At 37.2% G+C, this 26,323-nt stretch overlaps 1 protein-coding gene across 1 annotated transcript in view; it reads right to left on the bottom strand.

The window, feature by feature from the left end:
• Positions 1–26,323, bottom strand: part of CACNA2D3 (calcium voltage-gated channel auxiliary subunit alpha2delta 3) — a gene marked incomplete at both ends in the record, with an annotated part of 376,309 nt that overhangs the window by 114,416 nt on the left and 235,570 nt on the right. Inside the window, 2 exons of the mRNA XM_084214355.1 lie at positions 18,004–18,137; positions 22,424–22,502. Coding sequence (XP_084070481.1) covers positions 18,004–18,137; positions 22,424–22,502 — 213 coding nt within the window. The remainder of the gene's footprint in view (positions 1–18,003; positions 18,138–22,423; positions 22,503–26,323) is intronic.

Here is a 26,323-nt window from a genome sequence, read left to right as displayed (position 1 = left end):
AGTAACTGCTTATGCAAACAGATTACAACACATGCATAATATACAATAATATATGCATAGAACAATACATTTCTGTGCTGTAAACACAAGTATGATTATATCTGCATATATGCAAATCAAATGCAAGTGTTTGTGCATATATGCACATTTGTACCACACAGATGTTATCAGACAAGAGTAGCCATACCTGGTTGTGTGCACAGTATTTACTGTAAGCAACAACTCACAGATAAAGGCATTGAGAGCAGGCAGCAGACTCCATCACACATAAAAGACCTTATTTATCAAGAGTTGAAAGATGGGTTCTTTTTTTACTTCAGAAAAAAGAAAACCCATTCTAACAGAGGAAGTCAGAAAACCAAACTGTTACAGGCACAATACGGTTTTCCCTTTTTCTGAATTCTTCTCTTCTTACTCCGTAATTGTGGAGAAATTCACTCATGGAGCACTTGAGCCTTGTGCTAAGTGTACCTCCTCAGAAAATTGGTTTGTCCAACTCAAATTTTGTCTTTAAAGGCGTCATCTGAACATGGCAACAGGCAGGAGAATCAATGCCAAATGCAAAAAGACCTTCAGGATCTCTAGTGAGCTTCTGACTGACCTTTTGCCCTTCCTCTGAATAAAAACAAATAGAGAAAAAACCACCAAACTGGAACATGGTCCTCTGATAAAAGCTAATATCCACATGGTGTATGTCATGAAAGAGAACTGTCACATGATGTCTCATTCACAAATACTGGAGCAAACAACCACAATTTCTCTGTTTCCACAACAAAAAATGTAACAAAATTCATGGCAGGAAGAATTGCTACAAGTAAAATTCTTTGATCCTAAAACTGCAGTGATCCAATATCAAAATACAAACCAGGATCACAATAAAGTATGACTTGCATGTGTTTCAAAAAAAACCTTTTTAAAAAATAAATTACTATATTGAACACTATAAAAGGGTTGCTGCAGAAATTGCAGATATCTGTGAATTGTAAATACATGACCTAAATCCTGTATTACAGGTGAGAGCAGTTTAAAGCCTTTCTGAAAGTTTAACTACTTGTTCGTTTTTGACTTAATTACTTTGACTCTGACAAGTGGAAACTTTTTTTTTTTTTTTTACATTCAAACAAGAGGAGAAAGCTGCAATATGATTTTTTTTAAAATTTGTACATGCAGTTTGGTCAAGTTTTGCCAAGTGAGGGAGTTACAGTCAGATGGATTGAAGTGAGGATTTCCTATTTAGAACTACCACACGAACTAGATGCTTCACACTTCTGAATACAAAGTGACTCCTATTGTTTTTACTCAGATTATTTTCATGAGCACATTAATAAGCATTTACAAACTAGAGTTCTTTATTATCTGCTGCTGAATTCAGTCAGTCAGTCCATTTATTAGCTTTTATAAAATCAAGAACATTCCCATTCTCTGAAATATTTGTAGTCACAATAATTAAGAATAATAAAGTCAGCAGATCATGCTTTTTCCAGGGCTGGAATTCTCGACACATCTTACCTAAGCTTAAAAATCCAGGTTCAAGGTTTTTCCTCAATAAAAAACCAAACAGGAATTAAAAAAAATAAATTCTTTGTTCCCATCAGATTCACATTCATCCTGTTGCTGATTTGAGACTTGACTGTTACGAGGTCCTATATGCCAGCAATTCAGTTTATTCAGTTTTTCAATATTTGCTTCAAATTCCTTTGAAATAAACTGTGGAGTTTTGTCTGGCATTACCCTTCTGGGAGGCCACAGGAAACAAATCCTTTTCCCAACAATAGTAGTGACATTCCTCTGGTGTGACCCTTCCTTAGAGCAGAAGGAATAAGTTATAGGACAGTAGTTCTGAGAAGCACCCCATAAAAGGGATGTATGTCTTTTCACCCTTATCAGAAGAAGCTCATAAAGACTGATGTTGTAAATGATTTCATGATAATTGAAAAGAAAAAGGTTAAAATATTTTAGACCTGTTTCAACAATTTATTAAAAACATGATGTAGCTGCATGTCCTAGATTGCCAAGATACCAAATCTAGAAGTTTTAAAGGAAGACACAGTAGAATTATAGATTTACTGTTCTGTTGGTTCAGAATTCAACCTCATGTTTGTTTGAAGAATAGCAAAAAAATCTGCAAGAGTAAATTATACTCAGTTTCTTACTCTATCAAACCCCACAGCTTCTATTACTAATGAAACAAATATAACATATATCATTATGATAATTAGATGCCATTTCCATTTTTCTAATGATTTCATGGAGTTATTGCTATAAAAAGTATACTATTGCAATTTATTTATGCTGAAACATTGAAAAATAAACAAAACCTCTTATTTTACATTCACTGACCTTATTTCCACAGTCCTCCTGCCAAAATTTTAAAAGTCAGCAGTCACAGAAAAACAGCCCCATTGACTTGACTGCTCCAAAATCAGATACAATACAAATCAATAGAAAGTAACTGCCAAACATCTCAGTAAATAATCAGCAAGTCTGGGTATGGTTTTGATAAAACAGACATTTCTATAAATACTTTCTGAGCTGCACTAAATTTAACCTTAATGCATTGCTAAATGTATGGTGTTTCTAATGGTCCTGTTCATCCCATCCATGCCACAGAATGACTCTTTATTTGACATGGGATGGATGGCTTCGAACTTTTACTTTTCAAAAATACATTTTCAGGAAACATATGAAGTGCTGTGGCAGACATGGAGAAAATGCAAAGCATTTCATACATTGCAAGCAGGTTTCCTCAGCTCTTCCCATAAATAGCAAAAACTTGGGGAAGAACAGAAAGAATATTCCAATTCTCAGTTTTGAGCAGAAAATGTAAACTTTATGCTTTAAAATCTACTTATTCAGTCACAATTATATACAGCATTTAAATATTATGATTTTGATAATTTTTCTTTTGATTTTGATAATTTTTCTTTTGTAATCTATGCACTTATTCCCCCCATCTACGTACTACAGGCATCATGCAAAATGATATGCACACACAGAGGGAGAAATAAAATTCTGTCTCCTACTGGGATGCTCCTGACATTAAGATTTCAGTATAAATATTACAAGAGTAACATTAACCTGCAGCTTACTAGGCCAACATCTCTAAGGAAATGTACTTGATTTTTCAAGGGATTTAACACCAAATCCTTCACTGTTCACATAATTGTTTTACTGTGCTACCACATATTTTTCAGTAACTACAGCACTTTAGTCAAGGATAGATTGTGCTCTGCATGCAAAGTACACTCATCAGAGGAAATTTAAATGTTGCTATGGAGAAGAGAGTCATAAAACAAAGATAAAACCTACAATTCTAGTTCTCTCTTTAAAAAGAATTCCTATAGATGACAGAAAGGAAAGAATTTAGCTTCTGTGAAATATGAAAAAGAGAACACACAGGAGCTGTAAAGGCACTGGATTGGAATTAAGAAAGAGCAAAATAAAAAATTACATAGACTTAAGAACTTTGTAATAAAATGGCTCCACTCTTTGAAGATTTGATACCTTTTCTAAAATACAATAATTCCTTATTAATGCAAACGACTGAAGAATTCCTACAGCAGTCTAGGAATCTTGTTTTTAAAAAGAGAATCAGCACAAAAAAGGATCTAAATATTCTCAACTTTTAAAGCAGTTATTAGAGTCATATCTGTCTACATCTGCTCTCTGAACTTCATGTGGAAATTAACAGAAAAAAAATCTGTACTCATATATTCTGTGAGTCTGGGCCTGTGATTATTTTACTTGTATAAACTAACTGTTCTCTTTTTAATGAATGCAAAATATTTACAGGAAAGATTATACTTACACTAATCCAATTGATTACTTTAAATGCAAAGTTTGGCTAAAACTTTATTAATAAATATTTTTTAAAGAATTATACTAATTGTACAGATAAGCCACAGGACAACAAATCAAAGCAGCAGAAACAATGAATGAGTCAGACAGTCCATGGTCAAAATTCTGGCCTCATGCTTGTGGTGTTGAAGGAGTGAGTCCTATTTTCATTATTACACCAATAACTAAATACTGCTAGGCATGAAATATTTGTCCATAGTTAATTCTGCTTCTGTGTGCAAACATATATTCTGTATAAACATTTCTAGATTTATAATTCCCTACAGAAATTACTGATACAGCTATTCTCTTATCTACTATGTAGAGGATATATCCTTCCTAATTAAAAACTGTACAAACACTGATGCATGGAATTGGAATATTTTTTTTTTATATAGACAACTTCAAAGAAAACTAGTGGTTGTAAGATACACATCCCTGATACTAAGTGATACAATTTACATTAAAATTTGTATACCTATTGTATAGTCTTTTTAACTCTTACAAAAAAAGAAAGGGAGGAAGAGTAGGAAGGAAAAAGGAATCAGCCTCAGAAAATGGGTGCAAATACACATATTTATTTGTTCATCTCACATAAAGGCCCTTCCACATTTGGAAAAAGGGCAGGTTCTTTGACAGTCCTCCTAGAAACAAAAAAATCAATCCTTGATCATAAGTCCTCTTAGGAGCCAGTCACACATCCTCTTCCTCTCCCTGTAAATCAAAGGCACCCCAGGCAAGTCTCACACAATAACCATGAGAGTCAATGAGGATCCTGCAATGAGTTTACTGGGGTTCTGATCTTGCACTATATTAATCCTCACTTGCTCTACATATCAATGCAAGACATCTAAAGATGAAAGAGGATCTTCTTTCTGAAGCTAGATGAAAGTGTGCTGATCTAATGGATGTGTAAAGCAAGCCAGAATGTCCTCTAAAATAGCAGGTTTACTAATTGTGTTTGTGATTTTCAGCATGTCACTCTGATTGTACTAAATGGGATTGTACTTGGAGAAGAGATGTGCTGCTCTGTTTTGCAATCATCCAACACAGCCTAACAAGGGAATGGCTGTAAGGACATGCACAGCTGAATTATGCCAAACCATTGGTTTTCCCCCATCTTTTTTCACAAAGTAATCCCATTTCTTGTGTGTCCAGAGCACTGCTCAGCCAGGAGCAGTGGAAGTTGTATCCAGGCTCATGTTCCATTCCATTGCTCCATCCCTCTCCCCTCCTGTCACAAACAATCTGGGCCTTTTATGGCTCTCAGAAACCCAAGATAATTTCTCCTTTGCTGGGTGGAGTTCACAGCCTCACAGGAGTGAAGGTTTTTGCAGTGACAAAAGGCTTTTATAACTTAACTTTAAAGTTGGAATTCAGCACAATTCATACCAGACAGTTTCACCTCGTGGATCTTGCATTTAATAAAGAAGAATCTTTTGCTGACATTTCCATGCAAATGGCATCATTTCAAGTTCCCAGCATTTTGGACTATGATTACAAAATGTGCAATGAAGAAAGGGACAGGAAGTTGCTTATGTCAAGCAGTTTCCTGTAGAAGCAAACATTTTCTTATTTGCAAGGGACACTATTTACAGGTATGAAGACAAAAGTGACCCATTATAAAGTTCACACATAATTTTGTGTCACACATAATTCAGAGTTAAGAATAAAAAAAACTGTGTTTCGTACAAAAAATGTCCTCATATCAGAGGGGTGACAGGACTTATTTACAATATTCAATTCAAGGTAATTTTGTTTGCCTTTATCTTCATTTAAGCTTCTTATTGTGGCAGTTGTTGATTTTTTTTTTAACTTTATGATGAAATCAATGAACTTGTAATTGAAAAAACAATTAGCTTTAGCTAATACCAGGGCAAAACAAGGCACCTGCAAAACTACTGTGAAATGTTTAGTACACAACACATGGGGAAAAGTAGAAAAATAACTGATGTCTGAAAATCAGCATACATGACCAGAAAAATCAGGCATAGGGAAAAACCCATCATCAGTAAGGAAGAACTCATCAATAAGACTGTGTATACAATTAATCTACCTGCTTTTTCTAATTAGAGGACTAAATTGATCTTGTAAGAAATGAATCTGTGCAGCAAAAGATTCTAGGAATATCAAAGCAAAGGAAAATGGAGCTGTGCTTGGAGGAGGGGAGCTTGCAATTCATGGAACTTACTCTTTCTCTTACTTGCTTCAAGACACGTCCTTCCAAAAATGATTTGAAATTAACTTTTTGATTCTAGAAGTTTGATGCAAAGACTGGAACCAGTACAAGGCTCTAAGTGCTGGAACCAATTCTCTTTTAGAATGAAAACATTGGACATTTTTTAGAGGGAACAATCTGCTTAGCTGCCTAACAAATACATTCCGAATAATTACTGCATTTTATTGGGCATTTTTTCTCCCCCATTAATCGCTTCTGAAGGAGCAGAAGTTTTGTACAGATTATGTATTTAGCTGGCACAAAGCACCTTGAAGGCAATGTCAGTGAGCAATGGCCCAGAACTGCTCTGTGTGGAGCAGGAGGCTGCAGGGCAGGACGAGATGGAACCATACGCTCAGAAGATCATTTGAGCTGAGAAACAACAGGAGATGATTTCAAAGGAAGAAGGGCTGCACAAAACTATTAGGATCATTTCCTTTGCTGAGAAGAAGAAATCCACAGATTTTATAACAGTTCAAGGGCACCAGAAACCAGCAGGTCAAGAAAACCTTACTCCTCCTTCACCACAAGAACTCCCAAAAAAAGGTCTTAAAAGTCTTTCACCTGTCTCAGAGCCAGAGCTGTTTGCAGACACTTGGGTAGTTTTTAGACATACTAGAATCTAAAATGGGAGTAAAACCATCATTTTGTAATACATGGCAAAAATTTCATTAACATAAACCCCCGGATTATTGCAAAATAAGGTTTCACTATCTCCATTTTTCTAAAATAAATTATAACATGAAAAGGACCAGGTGAATGAGGCAAGGAAGGTTAAACTTATTTTTTCTACAAAGACAATTTGTTGTTCACTGTAACTCAAATTTCTGACGTTTTAAGGCTTTAATACAAAATGCTAGAATGTTCCCTCAGTCAACAGAAGTATAATCCAAGCACCTTAAACTAAGATTTTTTTTTTCCTTTTTTAACTGACACAATGAATATGTGTTCTGGCTTACATCAGTGTAACTTCAGTACATAAGAGAGATACTACTGATTTACTAGAAAGTAAAATAAGGAGGAATAATAATCAATAAATGTAACCCATATGGAATACAAGCACATATCTGCCTTAGGTAGTTTTCTCTCACTTTTTTGGACAGTTTTATGGAATAAACCTGTCAACATGGAAGTCTAAGGCCTTTATTATTACTCAGAGTTCATTGGCTGCAACAAAAAAAAACAACAAGAAAAAGCTCAGTAATTTGTGCTGGTTTTTCATGCCAGCCTACACTTTCTAATGTGCATGCTGCTGTAGTATTTATGTGCCACTTAATAAAAGGTAGTGTAAAAAAAATCCAATTCTGTAGAAGAAGTGCTTAAATGCAATGGGCCTGTAGAGTCCTTGTGCTAGCTCTTACTAGAGAGCTCTTGCACATTTTAATGATTTTCCTAGAAGTAGCAAATTTAAACTAATATTTTTGGGTGAATGCATTTTCCTACCCCCAAAATCTGACATCAAGGTGGATGAAATGGCTATTCTGAATTCCAGAGAAAATATTTCTGGGTTCTCCTGATGGCACTGATGTTGCTGGAGATTACTTACCAGCTGGATAAATCCTCTTACACTAATGTTTCATGGAAATGCCTGCTTGGAAAGATCTGCTCTGACAAAATACAGTGGGGTGGACCAAGGCCAAACATCTTGTTGTCAAGAAGCAAGAGCATCAGTAAGAAAAATAGAAAAATCGTGTTATTCCTTGTAGAATAGAGTATATTTCTGAATAATTTCTCTGCAAATTACCAACTTCTAAGAAAGTCATAATCACATAATGATTGTGATAAACACAAACTTCAGCATTTATGCTTATTGTGCATATATGACTGAGTTGTATGAGAAAACTCCTGATTATACAGAAAGAGCTATAAATATCTAAAGACTTCCATATCTGCAGAACAATAGACAAAAGATTATTTCCTTTTATTCTCTATTCTCCTTTTTTGCACTGAATTCTGCCACTGCAGCAAAGCTCAAATAGTACCAATAATTTAATAAGCCTTTCTTATTATTGCAGGTTTTTATTCCAGCAGTGCAGATAAATTACATTTCATCTTCACTGCCCTGTTCCTTCCAGAAAGTCAAGGAATGATAACTGAGATCAAAGGATGGGATTTAGTACATTATACTAATTCATTGCTTTCCTATATTATCATTTACCCTTAAAAATATGTTATGTGAAAACTAAAGACAAGAACATGCCAGAAAAAGATAATATATCTGACAAAATACCTACAATTTCCTTATAATTAACTCAATTTCACTCAGAGTAGAGGCAGTAAAACAAAAGATGGGCAGTTATCAGTCGTGAATGTCTTTAAGAAATTTCCACTCAGGATAGACCTGTCCTCCTAAATGCTGGATTCACCATAGCATGTAGGGATGTAGAATCAAATTCTTTCTCTAGTTAGTGTCTTGTCAGCTTTTGATCTTATTTCTGTGTCTCAACAAAACTCAAGAATTCCTTGTGAAATAAGGTGGAAATGCAAAGCATCCCCTTAGTCAAAGGCCCTGTAAGTCATTGACAGATCCCAGCTGGAAATGGTCCCAAGCTGCTCCATCTCTAGTGCACAGGTGTCTGCAAATGGGACCAATACCCCTCTGGCATGAACACTCCCACTAATCAAATTCAACAGCAGAGCAATTCTTTGTAATCTGTGCACAGTAACTGGTGGGAGAACATCCAGCAGGTGAAACCCACTGCCATTTGTAATTCTATGGATTTTTATCCCAATGCATCCAATCAGTTTTCATCTCAGGAGCCAGTTGAGGTCACAGCTCCAATCCTGGGCTCAGTTTTGGCCCCTCACTGCACAAAGGCTTTGAGGGGCTGGAGTGTGTCCAGAGAAGGGCAAGGGAGCTGGGGAAGGGGCTGGAGCACAAACCTCCTTGGGACTGGCTGGGGGTGTTTAGCCTGGGGAAGAGGCGGCTCAGGGGGGAGCTTATGGATCTGCAGCACCTGAAAGGAGATTGTGGGGGTCGTCAGGTGGGGGTCGTCTCTTCTCCCAGGTGTAACAAGTGACAGGACAAGAGGAAGCAGTTTCAAGTTGCACCAGGGGAGGTTTAGGTTGGATATTAGGAAACATTACTTCCTAATAGAATTCCATGAAATCAGGTTTCACCAAACAGAAGCAAGAACTCCATGATTTTTGAGACCTAGAGACTTGTGTGGGAAATCTGTAGAAGTGGGCACTACTGTTTGAGAGACCAGTAATCAATTATTGCATTGACCTACCCTGTCTCACCATGTCCTTTCATTCTCTGCCCTTTCTAAGCAACTGGTCATTCTTACCTATTACTCTAAATATAAATTATATGAGGAAGGAATCATTATTTAGTTCTGTAATCATCCATCATCTACTGTGGCAGGACTTTGGTGATTTATTAAAATTGGCAGGTCATGATAATAATATCAGCTGTGGTCAGTAGCAAAATTGGAGTTGAAGTCAGTGATATGAAGAAGGAGAAAATCCACACTAAAACGATGAGTGCAACCCAAAACTAAGAGTGACCTTAGAAACACAATTAAAGACGGGATAGATAGTCACAGGATTCTGCAGGAAAAGAAGTGGAAAGAAGATAATTACATTGCACAATAACAAGCTGATATGGGTATTGGGAAACAGTTATTTTTTGGAAAAAATATCATGATCAAGGAGGACAATTTCTTCAACTGTAAATTAGTTTAAACATCAGAACATGTAGCAAATGCAGATGTGGAAGAAGGTTAGACAGGGGTCAAAGCACTTAAACATGGTAAAACTTACTTGTTTTCATTGGAAGTATTATTTAAAATAAAAAATTAAGTAGTAAAAAAATCCATCAAATAGTAAGACAAATCTATCAAATACTGAGAATATTTCAAAAAGGGATGAGACTTTACTTTGTTTAAAGCAATATTTCTGTAGGAACTAATCTGATTCAAAATTAGATATTTAATCTCTCTTTCATCCAGTGATAAAAGATGAACAGAGACCAAGGTCAAACTGAAGTTACCTCATCATATAAATAATAAAATACTAGAAAAGACATTCTTTTGGCAATTTATAGCTGAAAGCCAAGATGTAACACTCCTGTGATTTCCCTTCAATTGTTTAACCTAATGCTTGTCTTATTTGCACCACACTGGGAGCAGAGCTGCTTAAGACCCAGCTTTGCTGTGGCATTACAGCTGCTTCCTGATGTCGCAGGAAGATAAAAATAAATTCTCTATAAAAGCCTCCAAGTGCAGAGAACTGTAAAATGCATTTAAAGACATCAACTGCATATCTCAAAGTTTGAAGAGAACAAATTGCATTCTGCATTTCTCATGTAAATGTACCGTATGAAAAATAATTATAATAGTAATCCGATTCAATGGAAATAAAGTAGTGTAATATTTATAGTGTGTGCCAGAGTTATAATGACTGTGGGGCGAGAAGTGAAGTGTCTCAGCATGTTCCACATGTTTTTAACACTGTTTCTAAAGGCTCTGGAGGCTATTAAATTTAATGAACCCATCTGCTATGAAATAGAGGTCCAAACATAATCAGTTTTCTCAGTGCCATGTAATACAGATAGCATTCCATGTTCCACATCCCCAGCAGGAAATTTTATGTTCCTTTTTAAGTGCAGGACTTTTAGTTTTGGTTTTGATGTTTTAAACATCTTTTTGATGTATCACTTATAGCATTTTACAGTGTAAATACCATGTAGAGTAATACACATGAAAAGTTTTAATTCATTAAACTAAGTATTGCTATTTCCTTGCAACAGTTTTTCTATGACTTTGACAACTAGCAATTAGCTCTCTGTAGTAATATTCTTTGCTTAATGCAATCATTGGAAATTGCCCTAATACTATAAGTTCCAGCAATAGGCAGTGGAGGAAAACAAACATATAATTTATCAAAAGGAGTTTCCTTCCAAAAGCTGAAAGATATACATTCTTGTGTCCATAATGTGTGCATAGGTGCTCCCTGTGATGAAACCTTATTTGCATGTACTCTGTTTCCATGGAATAATCTTTCTTATTTTAAGTGTCCATTACCCCCACTAGGTTGTTATGGGCTTTATTTTCCCTTGCATGCCCCAGTGTTGATTTCAGGGGTCTCAATTTGAGTGTTTTGTTGGGACACACTGCACCCACACTCTTGTCTTGGAGTGTGAATGTGGGACCTAAGCACAAATATAAATGGCAGAAAACATTCCCTGCACTGATGAGCACCCTGCTGCTGAGCAGGAGTAAATCAGATGTTCATTTTCTAACACAAAAGAACAACATCCATTGTTGTTTTGAGCTGCATCTGAAAGACAATTGGAGTGCATGAATTCTATTCAGTTCAGAGGTTCATTCATTGACTATCTCCAGAACTCATTATGGTTTTTGACAGTTGACACAGATCTTACTGAATTGGAAACAGTTCATGTGTTCCATGATAATTCATTTATTCCAGATCCAGCAGTAAAACAAACAGATTAGAACTGTTGGGGAGAAAATGAGAGCACTTAATTATAGCAACTGAAAATTTTGGGCCACGGAACTCATAAAAGCCTTGGCTCAGATGCTTTTTTTTTTATAATACTGTCAGTGAAGATTTCCACAGACAGTGCACCAATCACCAGCAAGAAGGGATATTGCACCTCCCCATAAATGTGTGCACAACCTGTTTCTACAGGTTTTTAGGTGTGTGCAGAAGCAGCTGTGTGGATCAGCACTGCCAATGGCTCAAGCACTGTCCCAGACCCTGAGGTCCCAGTGCAGGCACATCAGACTGTCCCTGCTGCAGCTCTGAACTGCACTTGTGGTCCCAGGGAAGCCTCATGGTGAGATGGTCAGAACTGCTGTATTTTTCCAGGAAAATTAATCCAAACTGTACTGCAGAATCAAAGGCATTTCCTGGGCTACTTTCTGCTTTTGTCCCATATCAGAACCTTCAAAAGATCCCTGAGATCTGCAGGAGACGAAGCAGAGCTTGAAGAACCTTCTTTTATGAACAATCCTGCCTGGTGGAAGGCCTGATATCCGTGCATGGGATTTTTCTTCGCTAAACCAATTCCCTCAAATGTCAAAGTGAGGAAAGGAAATTCCCATGAGAACCTCAGAAGCACTTGGAGGTGGTGACATTCTCTGATAAAGACTTGTAAATTCTTAGAGAGTAAAAGATGCTGGCCACAAAGGGATGGTTAGAGCATGTAACCAAATCCAAAGTGGGATTGGAAAAATAGCAACACAGATTTCTAGTTCTTAGTGTATTAGGAAAAAAAAAAAGAAAAATTACTGTGTTCAAATTTTCTTATCTCAGCTGCTGATTAATGACACTTGCTGTCACTCAGTTCTGCAGTGATTACCAATATTTACTTGCTTTAGATGTGCCTGAACATTCTGAACACACTGATGCATTTTAATGCCTACCAGTACTGCAAACCAGAAGTTACTTTTTTGAAATTGAGGCCTGGGGAACCTTTACTGTTATAGAAATGCTAAATACACCCACTTACTGTAATTGCACAATTAACTTGTGCCACCAAAAGTATTTGAAGATATCTCTGGGAATAGAAGCTAGTGGAAATGGGGTACTATTTTATTTTTGTTACTTCATGAAAGCTCTTCTGTGCATTGAGCACAAAGAAAACTGTGAGAATGGAAGAAGCACTAAACTGCATTTTAATAAGTCACCAGAAAGTCCTGGATAGAAAAATATGCCTAGAGTAAAAGCTTTCAGTCTGGGGGACCTTCTTGTATAACTCTGTCTATATATATATATACACACATATATATACACACATACATATCTCTATATATAGTGCCTCTGTGGAACTGGTTCATAATTCTCCTCTGTCAGAAGAACTGTATCCTAGAATTTAAATTTTCATGCACAAAACATCTGGATTCTGATGTGACAGTTGAGAGGCAGGAGCTTCCTATAATTGCTGCTGTATTTCTGTAAAGAACTTGGATCAGGATAAAAAGTATGCCTGCATAGTATGGATTTTTTTTAAAGGAGGAAGGTGAATAAATTCATCTTCTTCTTCATCTTTTTAAAGGAGGAAGATGAATTTATTTTACCATCTACATAATAATGTAATTGTAACACCCATCATAAGCATTTTAGAAATGGCTGTTAAAGTCTTTACTTCAGTGGAGCTGTCTCCATTTAGTGCCCCATAAAGAGAAATAAGGTTCTTGGTTGCCTTCCTAGGACAGCATTAGTGTCTTGATCAGGAAATACTGTCAAATATTACCTCTTCCATAAAAATAAAGAAATGGGGAAAAGCTATTTATATTTACAAATACACGTATATACAACAGCAACTGTAGAATTTAACTAAAAGCCCTAATACAATGTATGTATTATGTATGTAGGGATAATGCAAATGAAGAATCAGCACATGGTACTCTGACACAGAAGGAAATTACAAAGAGCAAAAGCACTCACCATTCATATTATGATGAACCCTGACCTGTAATGACTCAGAACATTGCTGCTTTAAATGAACTCTTAAATTCTGGAGCATCAGACAGTCATCTCAAAATATTCACTGAAACAATAATTTGCTCTTTTTAAGCAAAGAACTCCTCTGATTGGAAACTGAACAGAGACAGTGTGGCAATGTCTGCCTGAATCTGCTCCCAGCTGGAGACCAACAGCCTGGAGATGAACTCAATGGTACATTAGATCCAGAGGATATATTCAGGTACACTTATGGGGAATAAATTCCACCAGGAAGAGTTAACAAAGGTCTAAGTAGGTCTTTTGCTGATGAACCTCTGTGTATGGCTTGTATGAATGTTTTGATGCCCAGCCCATATTCCTTTTCCTTCCAGAATACTCACTTTTATTGACTCACTATAGATGCATGCTTAAAAGTCACTGATGACTTTAAAACTGTTGCCTCCCTGAAATACTGTGATGGTTTTGGAATTCCTTTCTGTTTACATTTAAAAGCTATCACTCAGAAATCTCTTTTTTTTTAAGCATTCATTAAGTTATTTTATTTTCTGAACCATTACATGCTTGTGGCCAATGCTGAAGGACTTAGATCCAACTGTGACCCATTTTTGAGCAGAAAAGTTGTGTTGAGACTCCTCTGTAGGAGTGGTGTCCATTCCTCACTGTCTAGGGCACAGTATCCCATCTGCAACCTCTGGAGCTATTTCCTACAGCATCTCTGGGCTGAACAGCTGAACAGGAACAGCAGCAAAACAACTTCTTCTCCTATTAAACTCCACAATTAAGAATCTTCCACCTGACCCCACTCTTGACATCCCAAAGACCCTTTCTCACACAATCCCATAGATCCAGCAAAGGTCACCCACTTGTGCTGTGTGTCCAACTGCTGAGTAGAGAAGGACAAATGGAAGAGAGAACAAGTCTAAGGAAGTGTGGAATTTGGAATCAGGGGACTCTGAATCAGGAGACAGGAGGCTGGCTGGTACATATCACATACTTCAATTCCAACAGTACTGGCAGCACTTCAGCTACTGGGCTATCACAAGACTAGCATTCCCAACTATCCTGAAGCTGACTTTAGAATTAGCCCAAGATAATCCTATAAAGACTGTTTCCCAGGTGACTACCAAAACCAAGTACAACCAGTTCAGCTCCCCACAGACCTACATTCAAATGTTTTCAGAGATCTGTGGTTTCTCCAAGAGCCAATAACACTTGTTAAAATTGTGTCATTCCCATGTCAAAAGTCTTGGTTTAGAAAGAAATGAGGCTTTACACAGTGATAATCATATTTTCAACACGAAATTCTGGGTTTAAAGGAAATAAACACAATAAATTCTCTGATGAGGGGTAACAAAAAATGCCTGTAGAAGCTCTCTGGTTACCTCTCAGAAAGACAGGAAACACTGGGGAGAAAAAAAAAGTTCAGGGACAGGAAAAAGGGAAGCATGGAGCCACCAGAGAGGCCTTGTCCCAGTTGCTTTACATGAAGCAGCAGCCCTGACAGTGCCAAAGGACACAGCCCTGACCCACAGCAAGGTTGTTCCATGTCATGCTTTCTGCATGTGACACCTTGCCAGAGATTTCCACTTCTATCCAGGTTGTATTTTTTCTAACAGTATGTGAAGCTCCTCAGGAATGCCAAAGCCATGCTGAAGAGGCAGCTGTATGAACATTTTGCAGACATCCTCTTACAGGAAAGGTGAACAGACACAGGAATGAGATGTTTTGTTTGACTAGCAAAACTCTTCTGGGAATATTCCTAAATGGTATCAAACTCCTAAATGGACTAACTTCTGGCTTTCACAGATGCCTTTGTCCTGCACAAATACTGGATGAGAACAGTCTGGGGTGACAGGGAAAGTATTTTCTATGCTAAGATTATTGCTGTCCAGCTTCTTTCTGCCTGGATCCCTGAATGTTCCAGCCTAATGCTGCTTGCTCAGAAACAGCCCAGCTGGCCAATTAACTCTGCTGTTTGGGGGAAGTGTGCTCCATGCTGTTAGGGCACAGTGACACTGAGTGCAACCATGTAAAAGCAGCCCTGGGAATCTAACCCTGGCTGTTCACACACTGCTGGGTGATAAGAACATTTAAGCTGTCTGGAAATACACCAATATTTTTAACTGGGAAAGGTCCAAGCGGCAGCCACACAAACTGTCTGTGAAAATCAAAAAGTTATGGGATGGAGAGGATTATTTTAGCAACACTTCCAATGTCAAAGCACTAGAGATGGCCAGGGAATCTGTCTCTGAAAATAGCACTCTGGCAGCTTTAGCTGAGGCAGAAGCCAGCCTGGGTGGGTAAAAGGTTCTCTTCATTTCTGTTTTCAAGTTTTGTATTGTATATTTTGTATTATATACCCTTATTCATCCTGTTCCTTTGCCTGGTTTTGTTTTGTTTTTTGGGGTTTTTTTTGTGGGAAGAATGATGGAGGAGGGAGGAAAAAGTTAGTTTGCAAGTAAGCACATAATGGCATTTTATTTTGCAATCTTTTCTTATAGAATCCAGCCCATTAGGGTCCTGAATGGAGCTTTCATGCACTTAAAATATATGTGTGCATGTATGTACATGAGTGCAGGCCTGTATATTTATATATGTGCATATTTATATATGTGTGTGTGTGTGAGTGTGTTCACAGTGACATTGATCAGTTTAGTCAAGAGAGTAGGAAAACAAGAGGAGAAAAAGAAAAGAACCTGGAAGTGTTTTGACTGCATCAAAAGACATTTTGTTTAGATTTAAGCAGTTCTATCATTCAAGATTCTAACAGCTCCATTGTCTTTGATTTTCTGGTTTTCTCAAGATTCCTTCTCTACACTCCCTCTAGTGTCCTTAAATTGCTTTTTACTCAGCTCTGCCGTATTCACTTAGCATTTCACACAACATTAAGTTGTTAATTTCCCTTAGCTTTTCCATAACCTGCAGGAGAATCCCTGAAAGTTAGACTAATTTTTATGAATATTTTTCTCCCTGCAAAGATCGAGGAAATAGAGATTAACAGGCAAAAGCAAGAGTAAAGTGTCAAATTAATTCTGAAAGAGCAATTTGCAATTTATTGGTGAGTAGAGGGGATGACTTGTTATTGAGAAAGGAGGAAAATTTTGTTTACAATATTTTTAGTGAATGATTCATGGGCAAAAAAAAGAGAGTTGCACCAGGACACAACTTACCTGATTGTCTTTGTCTCTAGCAAACACACAAACTCCCTTCAACATTCACACACTGATTGCTTCAAGTGTTTAAAAAAAAAATAAAGTGAATGAGAACAAGACTCTCCTGGTCATCTCCCCATTTCATGGGATGCCCTGAAGGCACAGTAATAAAACATATTTTCTGTTCATCTCATCTTATGGTTCAATAAAAGAAAGAGAGCAAAGGGGAGACTGGATTAATACATTATTTTTAAATAGGAAACAGAGATAAGCTAATTCCTTCTAAAGCTATTAACTTTTTGTTTCTCCTTTATAGCTGCAGTTTAAGTACTTATTTTTCATTACCCATGGTCACAAATGAAGACTATAAAAGGCCTAAACAATTGTGAAATGAAATAAAAGCTCTACTCCCAGGGTGGTTTTATATAGATTTAGGACTGAGCCATCTAGAAGCAACAGAGACTCAAAACAAACAAAACCCAGCAAATATCAGAGTGAAGATGGTGAGATTCTCCCACCTTACCCATCAAGTGAAAATGTAAAACAGGAATAAAGAAACATTTGTGTCATCAGTAATTTGTGATCCATTATATTGAATATTTGGCATCTCCTGTACCAAATGGCAGACATTTGTACAGACTCTTGTTCTGTGGATAATATACTAACCAAAATATTTTAATTGGAATGAAGGAAATATAGTAAGCAAAAGAAAATAGATAAAACTCTATTTCAGACTAACCCATGGAAATGAACAACCTTTACCTGCAAATCTGATGATTTACCACAAATGCTACAGAAGTACCACAAGAGCTCAGTCACTGCATAATAGAAAGTTGTGCTTTAACTCTATTATTTTACAGGGATGCCAAGTTAAAATTGGATAATTATGACGATTATTTTAACATATCACCCATTCAATACACTTCAAAAGGCAGAATCTTCTCAATATTCTTCCCCAAGATTTCACAGCTGGATGTTGACTCGCCTTCCTACACTAAAACTATTGATTCTTGTCAGTCTGTATCTTTACACCCACATACTCACTGACATGTTCTAAAACATATTGAAAAAATGTTTACTCAATAGAATCAATATCTGTTTCATGCTTATTTTTGATCAATAAAAGAAATGTAGATTTTGACATCATAAACTTCAAAATTATTCTGCAACTTATATTTTTTTCAGTATTTTCTAGATAATTACCATGTACAAATATCTGCTAAAGCTCAGTAATTTTGAATTATTTGCTTGTAGCATAAAGATATCAAGTCCCAATTCTTACACTGCACATTCCAGCAAGAGAAAGCAGATTCATAATGAGTGTTTCTAGCACAATAATTTTGGTTTCTCGCGCAGACTTACAGTGCTGTCAATGTATGCTTCAGTCCACACCACGTCGTGCTCCTGGTCAATGACCTTTGGTCGGCTGAGAACGTGGAGATATTCCATAACATTCTCCTGCACGTCAGCCAGGGTAGAGATCTGAGTGAAGAACCCTGTGAGAACACACAACTCCATGTCAGAAACCAGAGAGAACAAATAAAAGAAGATTTCAAGAGGAAGGATGATGCGGTCTATGTCTGTCGTGTGTTTTGCTCATTTCCAAAGAGAGGAGACAAAAGAGGAATGTTTCATCAGAAGCAGCCTCAGACAGTAATAATTGGTGAAAACAGATGAAACCTCTGGGCAGCCCTCAAGGCTAGGGTTTCCAACACTGCCATGAACCACTGCACTAAACTTATATTTCCAGACCACATTTTTTGTTTAATGCTTTGGGCATTTTCCTTTTAATGCTGTCTGCTTTAAAATTTAGAACCAGTATTATCTTTGCCCAACAATATCTCACCCACTTTTTCCTGTTTCAAGAAACATGATGGAGCAGAGCTAGAGAATGGTCATGGCATGTGCTCTGAAGCATTCATCCCTGCACAGTGTGACTGAAATTAAAAAAGCAACGTGTCATTCACCAATAGGGCAGGTCCCAGAAAATGTAGGCTACAACTAGAATAGTGTGCTCAGGTGATCACAGCCTTGTTAATGCTTTAAAGCATCTCTTCCAACCTGACAGCATTGAGAACAGCAGAGCCTCAGCTATTTGAGCTGTCACCACTCCCTTTTCAGTGCTTACATGTCAAGTATCCTTACACATCACAGCCTTGGCATCTGGAGCCCACATCATGCAATAGTGATGAAGGACTGACAAATTTCAAGGCTAAAATTTCATCAGGCCTTATTTAAATGCATCACTTGCCTTCATTTACTTTCTGTTAATGAGAAAAGACCAACATGAAAGAGGCCTCACTACAATTTTCATCATTTGACAAGACCACAGCTTCTGTGGAGCTGCAATGTTAAGCTTTATTAAGCTCAGCAGAAAACATGGCAGCTGCAAAGAACTTCTGAGCTGTGCTTTTGTAGATGGGGGCAATTTTGGCAAGGCAATAAAGATGGTCTGTCTGAATCTAGAACTTTCTGAACCAATACACCAGCCCATAATTCAAATGCTACAAAAGGGCTGTTTCTGCATGAATTTTATCTGTGTGTGAATTAAGGCACTGTGAAAGAATAGACTTTTTAGTAGAGATCTATAAAATGAAACAAGTTGCAGCAGTACCCTAATGGATATCTTCAACTTAATAATAAAAAGGAGAAGGGATGCATTGTTTGTGTTTTTTTAAACTAATTGGATTCTAGTATGATCTCAAATATACCTAGTATGGCATTCTTACTCACATATACTATTCATACTGCTTAAATATTCAATATTCTGTTTAAGGAATTTTATTTATTTGGTCCTTTTAAATTTGGTGAAAATGTCAATACATAGTCAAGATAAAGACTTGCTCTGAGCTCCTTGTGCACAGCTGCTGAGGCCATGTCAGCAAGAGCAGCAAACCCGTGCTCCAGTTTTTGCATTCCAACACCTGCTCCTCAGTTCCCTGGTGTGTGAATTATGCCACCTCAGAGCCCCCTCACAGTCAGCACTACCTTTTTTTTTTTCCTCCCCAGCAGGAAAAAAACTCGTGAAGGAAATGGGTAAGATTTGGTAATGACAAGCATGAGAGATGTATAATAATGTGGTAAAAGACAGACACTTATGCTCTGCATGTGGGCTGCCTTTCCCCATTACACAGTCCCTGCATGTTTGCCTTGTTTTTCTCTAAAATGTCCACCATTAGACTGAGAACATTTCAAACTGCCTCCAGCTGATTTTTACATGGAGCACAGTACTTTTCCTTTCCTGGGCACCGTGCAAAAGAGAAGCGATGCTCTTGCAACGAATACAATAGCAGAATTTAAAACTCCTCTGGGTAAGGACTAAGGAGTGAATTCATTGTTTCATGCAGCTGTGGAGGTCCCATGGAGGCTCCCCCTTTCCCCCAGCAGCCCCTGGAGCAGGTGAACAGGCTCAGTGCCTGGCTGCCTGCCACCCCAGAGCCCCCGTGCAGGAGGGGCTGGGGTCCTGCTAATAACAGGAATGGATGTCAGGGGGGCTTCCTGCACAGAGCTCTCCTCTCCTGGTACCATGGTCTGAAAACTGCTCCAGCTGGCCACAACCTGCCTGGGGGCTCAGCTGTCCCTGCCTGAGCTGGAGCCACCATCAGCTCCCTGACATGTGAAGCATTTTTCTCTACGCTGCTCTCTCAGCCTCTGCTCCCTTGCACTGATGAATCCAACCCTTGGTCCATTTTATAACGCACCAAGCACAGTGATGACCCGGGACAAAATGGTTAAAAAAACCAAGTAAGTAAAACAGGGGCTGTCAAATTGCTACTGTAGTAGTGAATTTTACTGGGAAAAAAAAAAATATCCCAGCTGTTTGGTTAGCAAGTAATACATTAACTCTCAGCTTTACCTCTCCAGCTTTCTGCTGGAAGTGATGCTGAGGGAAAGGCAGTGCCTCCATTTCTAAGTTCTAGATGTTACTGCTAACATCTGGCACATGCACACTCAGCACTAGGAAATTTCCACCTTTGTTCACTTCAGAATCTTAGTAAATCCTGTTTTCCTTAATATGCACTTGCTTATGATACAGAAGAGTAAATCACTGGAAATTCCACAAACTGCTCTAGAGGGATTTTGGGGATCTTGAATGTTTTAATGTATTTAAAATGGTTTGGTGTTTTGCTTCATTAAGCAAGCTCCCTCTAGATACGCCCTACTTAAACAGAAAAATGTAACAGAAAAACATGCTTGGGGTTTTTCAAGGTTCCACAATCAGAATTTAGGAGCTGAAGAAGTTTTGCAAGGTGGTGTGAATTTCCCCTGTGACCCATTTTGAGAGAAAGGGCTGCTGAGCACAGTCCAGTCAGCTGGAAACCCTGCAAACAGCCTTCATCTATGCTGTGCTTCCAAGGGGAAAATCACTGCAAGGAAAATTGATTTTAGGGTCATTCACCCTCAGTGACAACAACAAATTTTGGCCCACCCACACAAGGAGTAAACTGCAGTCCTGCTATTCAGCCAGTTTTTAGACCAGCTTTACTACACTCCTCATCTGTTGTGCTGTAATCCCTCATTTCACTGAAATAAAATGAACAAGCTGTAAGTGAAAACTGCAAGGAAAAATCTAAACCTGAACTCTCTGACCATGACATGCTGTTTCCAATTGTGATTTTCAAAGCCAAAAAAAAAAAATATAATAATTAATGATTAGAGGTAGAAGATTTTTTACATTATAAGCTATCAGAGAGCAGGTATTGTAACTATTAAACTGAGAGGGAAATAAATTTATAGGCGTAACAGTCATTAAGCTGTTTAGTTGATTCATATGAGTAAGACTCTGACTCAAAGCAACATGGCTCTGAAAAGAACAAAGTGGTCCTGAAGAATGACAAAGGTGACCACTTTTCCCCTGTGGGAAGGAGGAAGACGTGGACCAGATGATCTGCTAAGGCTGCCTCCATTGCCTGGTCCTAATTTCTGAGTTGCTGTACTTAGATCTTTATGAATTTGCAGAGCTGGGCTAAAAAGTTAAAAGATTTTGTTGATTAAATTGTCTTCAAAAAAAGATGCTTCAAAGGATTCTTATACTATTATTTAAACTAAATTATGGTGTAATATTAGCTGATTAAGACAAGACTTCAAACTGAGTAATTTCCATCAGCTGGACATAACAGTAGTTAAAGAAATAATGACTAAATGGATAGCACCTGATGCAATTCATCATAATGTAATGTGGCACAATGGAAAAAAGAACTTTTTTTTTTTTTTTCCAAGAGGAAAGAAAAAGGAAAACCTGAAGATTAATTGGGGTTTGGGGCTGTTTTTTTCCTGAATCATTCCTACTTATACTAGTCAATCCTTTTACTGCAGCATCTCAGCATTTTAAATGTTTTAATGCTCTTTTCCTTAAAGGATATAGACCAGTTTTTTTCATTTACACTGTCAGCTCCTCAAGGGACAGGATGCCTGGTGTTTTACATACCATGCCTAACTCAGCAGGATTGTACCCAATGTTCTTAGAAACCAAACTCATTCTGAGTAATAACAGATAGAAGAGAACAAATGCTTTGAAATGAGTTTGTTCTCTGAACAAAAAATTAAGACCACATAGTTCAAAAGCTTTATACCTATATAAAAGCAGAAAAATTCAAATTGAGAGTTTTTGCTCTTTAAATGGTATGTTATAATTAAGTATTTTCATTTTCTGGGAAAAAGAAAACAACCCATCCTCTGTGATTAGTTGCCAGTGACACCATCTCTGTAGAAGGGTTAGATGCAGGAGGGCTCAGCTCAGGGGTCCTGAAAACAAGGATTTCACAGAAGAAGGTTAACCAACCTTTGTTAGCACAGGCCATCCACTTCAGGTTATCAGCAAATGCAGCTTCTCTTCCAATCAGATAGGTAAAAATACGGACCTGAAAGCAAAATGCAAAAGATAAATCAATTATTTCTGCATTTAAAACACATCCAGTGGAACTTCAGATACAGATGTGTAACTCACAGGACAAGCCCCTTCTAAGAAAGTATTACTGGTTAAGCAGTACAGTAGCTTAAAAAAATATATTTCTGCCAGCAATGTCTTCCTGACAAAATGTGGCTTTTGTTCTGTGTAAGAAAATGGTTGATCTTTTTGAATGTGTTTAATATCTGACCTTTAACCACAGTTATGCTTAATGTGTAATCAAGAATAAACTAAAACCATTGGAGTACAAAATGTATGTTTCAGACAAATCTGCTCTGCACTTAGGAATTCAGAAAACTTTTATTATCTGGGGAAAAGGCATTTAACTAGCAAATTCTTCTCTGGATAAAGAATCTGCAACACCAAGCAAGATAATTCCCCTCAGTTTTCAAGGTTCATATGACACAATATCATTGTCAACACAGAGACAGGTAACTTAATATCATTTAATTCATTTTGAAATTTAAAAAAACTTCTATTTTTTTCCCATTAGCATTTTTCCTGATTCACAAATCATAATATTTGTAGAATAAAGTAACTTTATACTAAGTTCCTTTAGGTTTTTTTTTTCCCCACAGAAGTAGTTATAAAATACTCTGAAAATCTCCCTCTTTACTATCAGTTGGGACACCCTATTTTCTCACTGCCCTTTTATCCATTTTCTTAATGGCCACATCCTGTTTCTAGGCATACCCTGTGCTTTGTGTTATCATCATGCCTAGAGACCAGATTCCAATCACAAAACTCTCCCCAGTCTCTCAAACATAAAATATGCACAGAATTGAATTGTGATTTATATGGTTTAAAAAGTCTGCACACTGATGGTGTAGTGTTGCAAGTTTGAGTCCAACAGTCTGCAAAATCCAGCTCTAAGACTCTAAAGAACAGAACATTAAACAAAAGAATGGTGCTTTTATACTTTGTTGATTACTATGAAAGCATTAATAAAGAAATTCTTTGTTCTGCAAAGACACATGAAAGTGCAGAGTGAGATTTATAGCCTCAAAATACAGCATAAATCACTGTCATGTTTTATCTTCCTGCAAATGATGCTTGAAAATAGCCTATGATGAGACTGAATACTCAGAGAGATTTATACTTAATGATCTGCTTTAATCTATGGAGAATCAAACTAGACTGTGTTCCTAATAAAAGGAGACCAGCCTTATCTAAACAGATGAGCAGTAAGCATGATAACAGGCACAGGCAGCAAAATAACCTACATAAAATAAAATTTCAATAAACTGGTAACATGGATCACCATGAGGAATGGGCTGTCTCCAGGATACTGTTGCAAGGGTTGTAATGATTTTTTGCTGAGCATATTTTCTATATCTAGTTTACTTAGTTTTGCTAGAAAATATTTTAAGCATGATAAAAATCTCCTAATTGTAATTACTTGAAAAAATAAAGGAATCTCTAAAACAGAGAGCTAGAAGGTGAGTGATCCAGATTTATGAAGTGCTGTTTCCTTCCCTGTCCCAAGGCATGGTTTGCTTTCCTCTACACACCTTCCATGGTACATGTTATACAAGTGATGTGTACTATGGACAGCATGAAGAAAAAAAGTCTTTTACACAGTGAAATACAAGTCACACTATAACTTCAAAATACTCCTTCTATACTGTTTATGAATTAATAGAATGACCATTATTCATGGTAGTATTGTAAGAAAATAGCCATGACAGGATCGCAGGAAGGTATTTCAGTTAAAATTAAAGCTACTGATACTTTAAAGTTTCCTTCTACATTGACCTTAAAGACACATTAATATGTATTGCAAATATTAAGACTTCATTCAGAACAGTGAGAAAAATCCTCAAGATTGACAGAAAACAATTCTGATTATTCTTCTGCTCCTGTTGCCTTTGATCAGGTCATTGAACCCACCAGCATAAACTTAATTCACTGTGAGCTTACAGTGAAAAGCATTAACTATACACTGCAGAAGTATCCCAGAATCACAGAATTAATTAGGTTGGAAAAGACCTTTCAGATCATTGAGTGCAACCTATGACCCACCACCTTGTGAATCAGACCATGGTAATAAATTATTAGAACTGGTAACTTGCATGAATAATTCTACATTCTAAATCCCATTTTTCAAAACCAGCTTGGTTCTACACACCTTTTAAATTAGTTTTAGTCTTCTGGATAGGGATTCTATGTGATAATTCCGGATGTATAACACCAAGAAACAGGAAAAAAGTTACTGTGGCCACAGATTTTGGTTTTTTTTTACTGCAGATACATAAAAATATAACTAAGTCAGTGTTACAGAAATACTATATTAATTTGGGAAGATAAATTTGAACTAATTCAACTGCTGTCCGTGGATGAGACCTGTGCAGTGATGGGCTATTTATGGTGCCAAACAGGACACACAGCATTGTCATAACCACTGAAATTGTCACTGTACATTGATTAGACATTAAGGATCAGGTTTAATATCCATCCATATTTTCAGATCCCAGGTAAGATATATGTTGGTAGGTAAAGCTGTTAATAGTGACCACTGAATTTTCTTGTACATGTGAGGTAACTGAATGGAAACTGTGTCAAATCAGTCCTGCTCTGCAAAATGACTGCAGGAAATGCTTATTTTACTCAAACAACCCCCATACAGCACTAATATCGTATAGTCTGCTGATATATATGCATAGTATTATAGTAAATATGTATACTACAGCATGGGATTCAAATCTCTGTAATTAATAATAGATTAGGAAGTATAAGGTGTGTCTGTCTCATTCTGTTTTTATTGGACCTTGGAGAAAATAACAAAATAGAAACTATTAGCTTTAATAGATAGGTGCACTCTGCAGCACACACTGATGCACCTGTGTTGGTAACTGATGGTACAGCAGAACGGTAGGACACTAAAACTTCCTTTGAATCCATATGGAGAGCATGTTCAGTCAAGGGAGACTGAGTAAATTCAAAGTTGTTATGGGCACATCCCAGAAGATCCAGTAACAACATTTACAGAGTCTACACATGCTCTGGCTAACTGAGAGTAAGACAAATGAGAAAAACACCTTTGAATATCCAAGTGCTGTGACTGAATCAAGAGACCACTTCCATCAGAGCAAGAATCTGCCTCAGAGGGTGTAAGCACATCTCTGGCAAAAAAACATTATAGAAAGAGAACCCTTCAGTTCTGGATAATTTTGGAAGCTTTACAAGATGCTTGAAACAGATACCTGAATCAAAATATTTTCTGCATCTGACCTGCAAAGTATTATATCAACTATGTTAAGGCGTATCATGAACAATTAGGTTTAGAGAAAGAAAATATTCTCAGGCAGATGCACTAGTCTTGAATTTCTATATCCCATCTACAAAACTGAAAATTGTGGATGTCAGATTCACTGAACACAAAGCAAAGCTCATTCCAAGAGCAAAACCTTTAACCTTTTCAATTGCACTTGCTGTTTCTGCACAGTAGGTGCTGCAGACTGCTATTTTTAAGCCAATGTTCACAGAATATGGAGTGAGAGCTGAAAGAAACTGAAAGGACAATGGAACTAGAAACTTTATTAGAGCTCATGACTTTCTTACTTCATATTTTTTGGAAGCAAGTGTTGAAGGGCAAAGAATACCATTTGAGATTGATGTATTTTAATTATATTTAGAACAGCAGCTGTGGAAACCTCCCACATGTTACCTTCTTATTATGCCTTATTCCTGACCTAGAAGGGTCACTCACTGGAAACAGACTCCACTCAGTTTCTCTTCTCACTCAAAGATTGCTGCAAAAGCTCAAATGATTCC

The sequence above is a fragment of the Fringilla coelebs genome, assembly GCF_963513975.1.
Source record: "Fringilla coelebs genome assembly, chromosome: 13".
NCBI lineage: Eukaryota > Metazoa > Chordata > Aves > Passeriformes > Fringillidae > Fringilla > Fringilla coelebs.
Note: the sequence above shows the minus strand (reverse complement) of the source record. Positions and strands in the feature narration are given on the sequence as shown.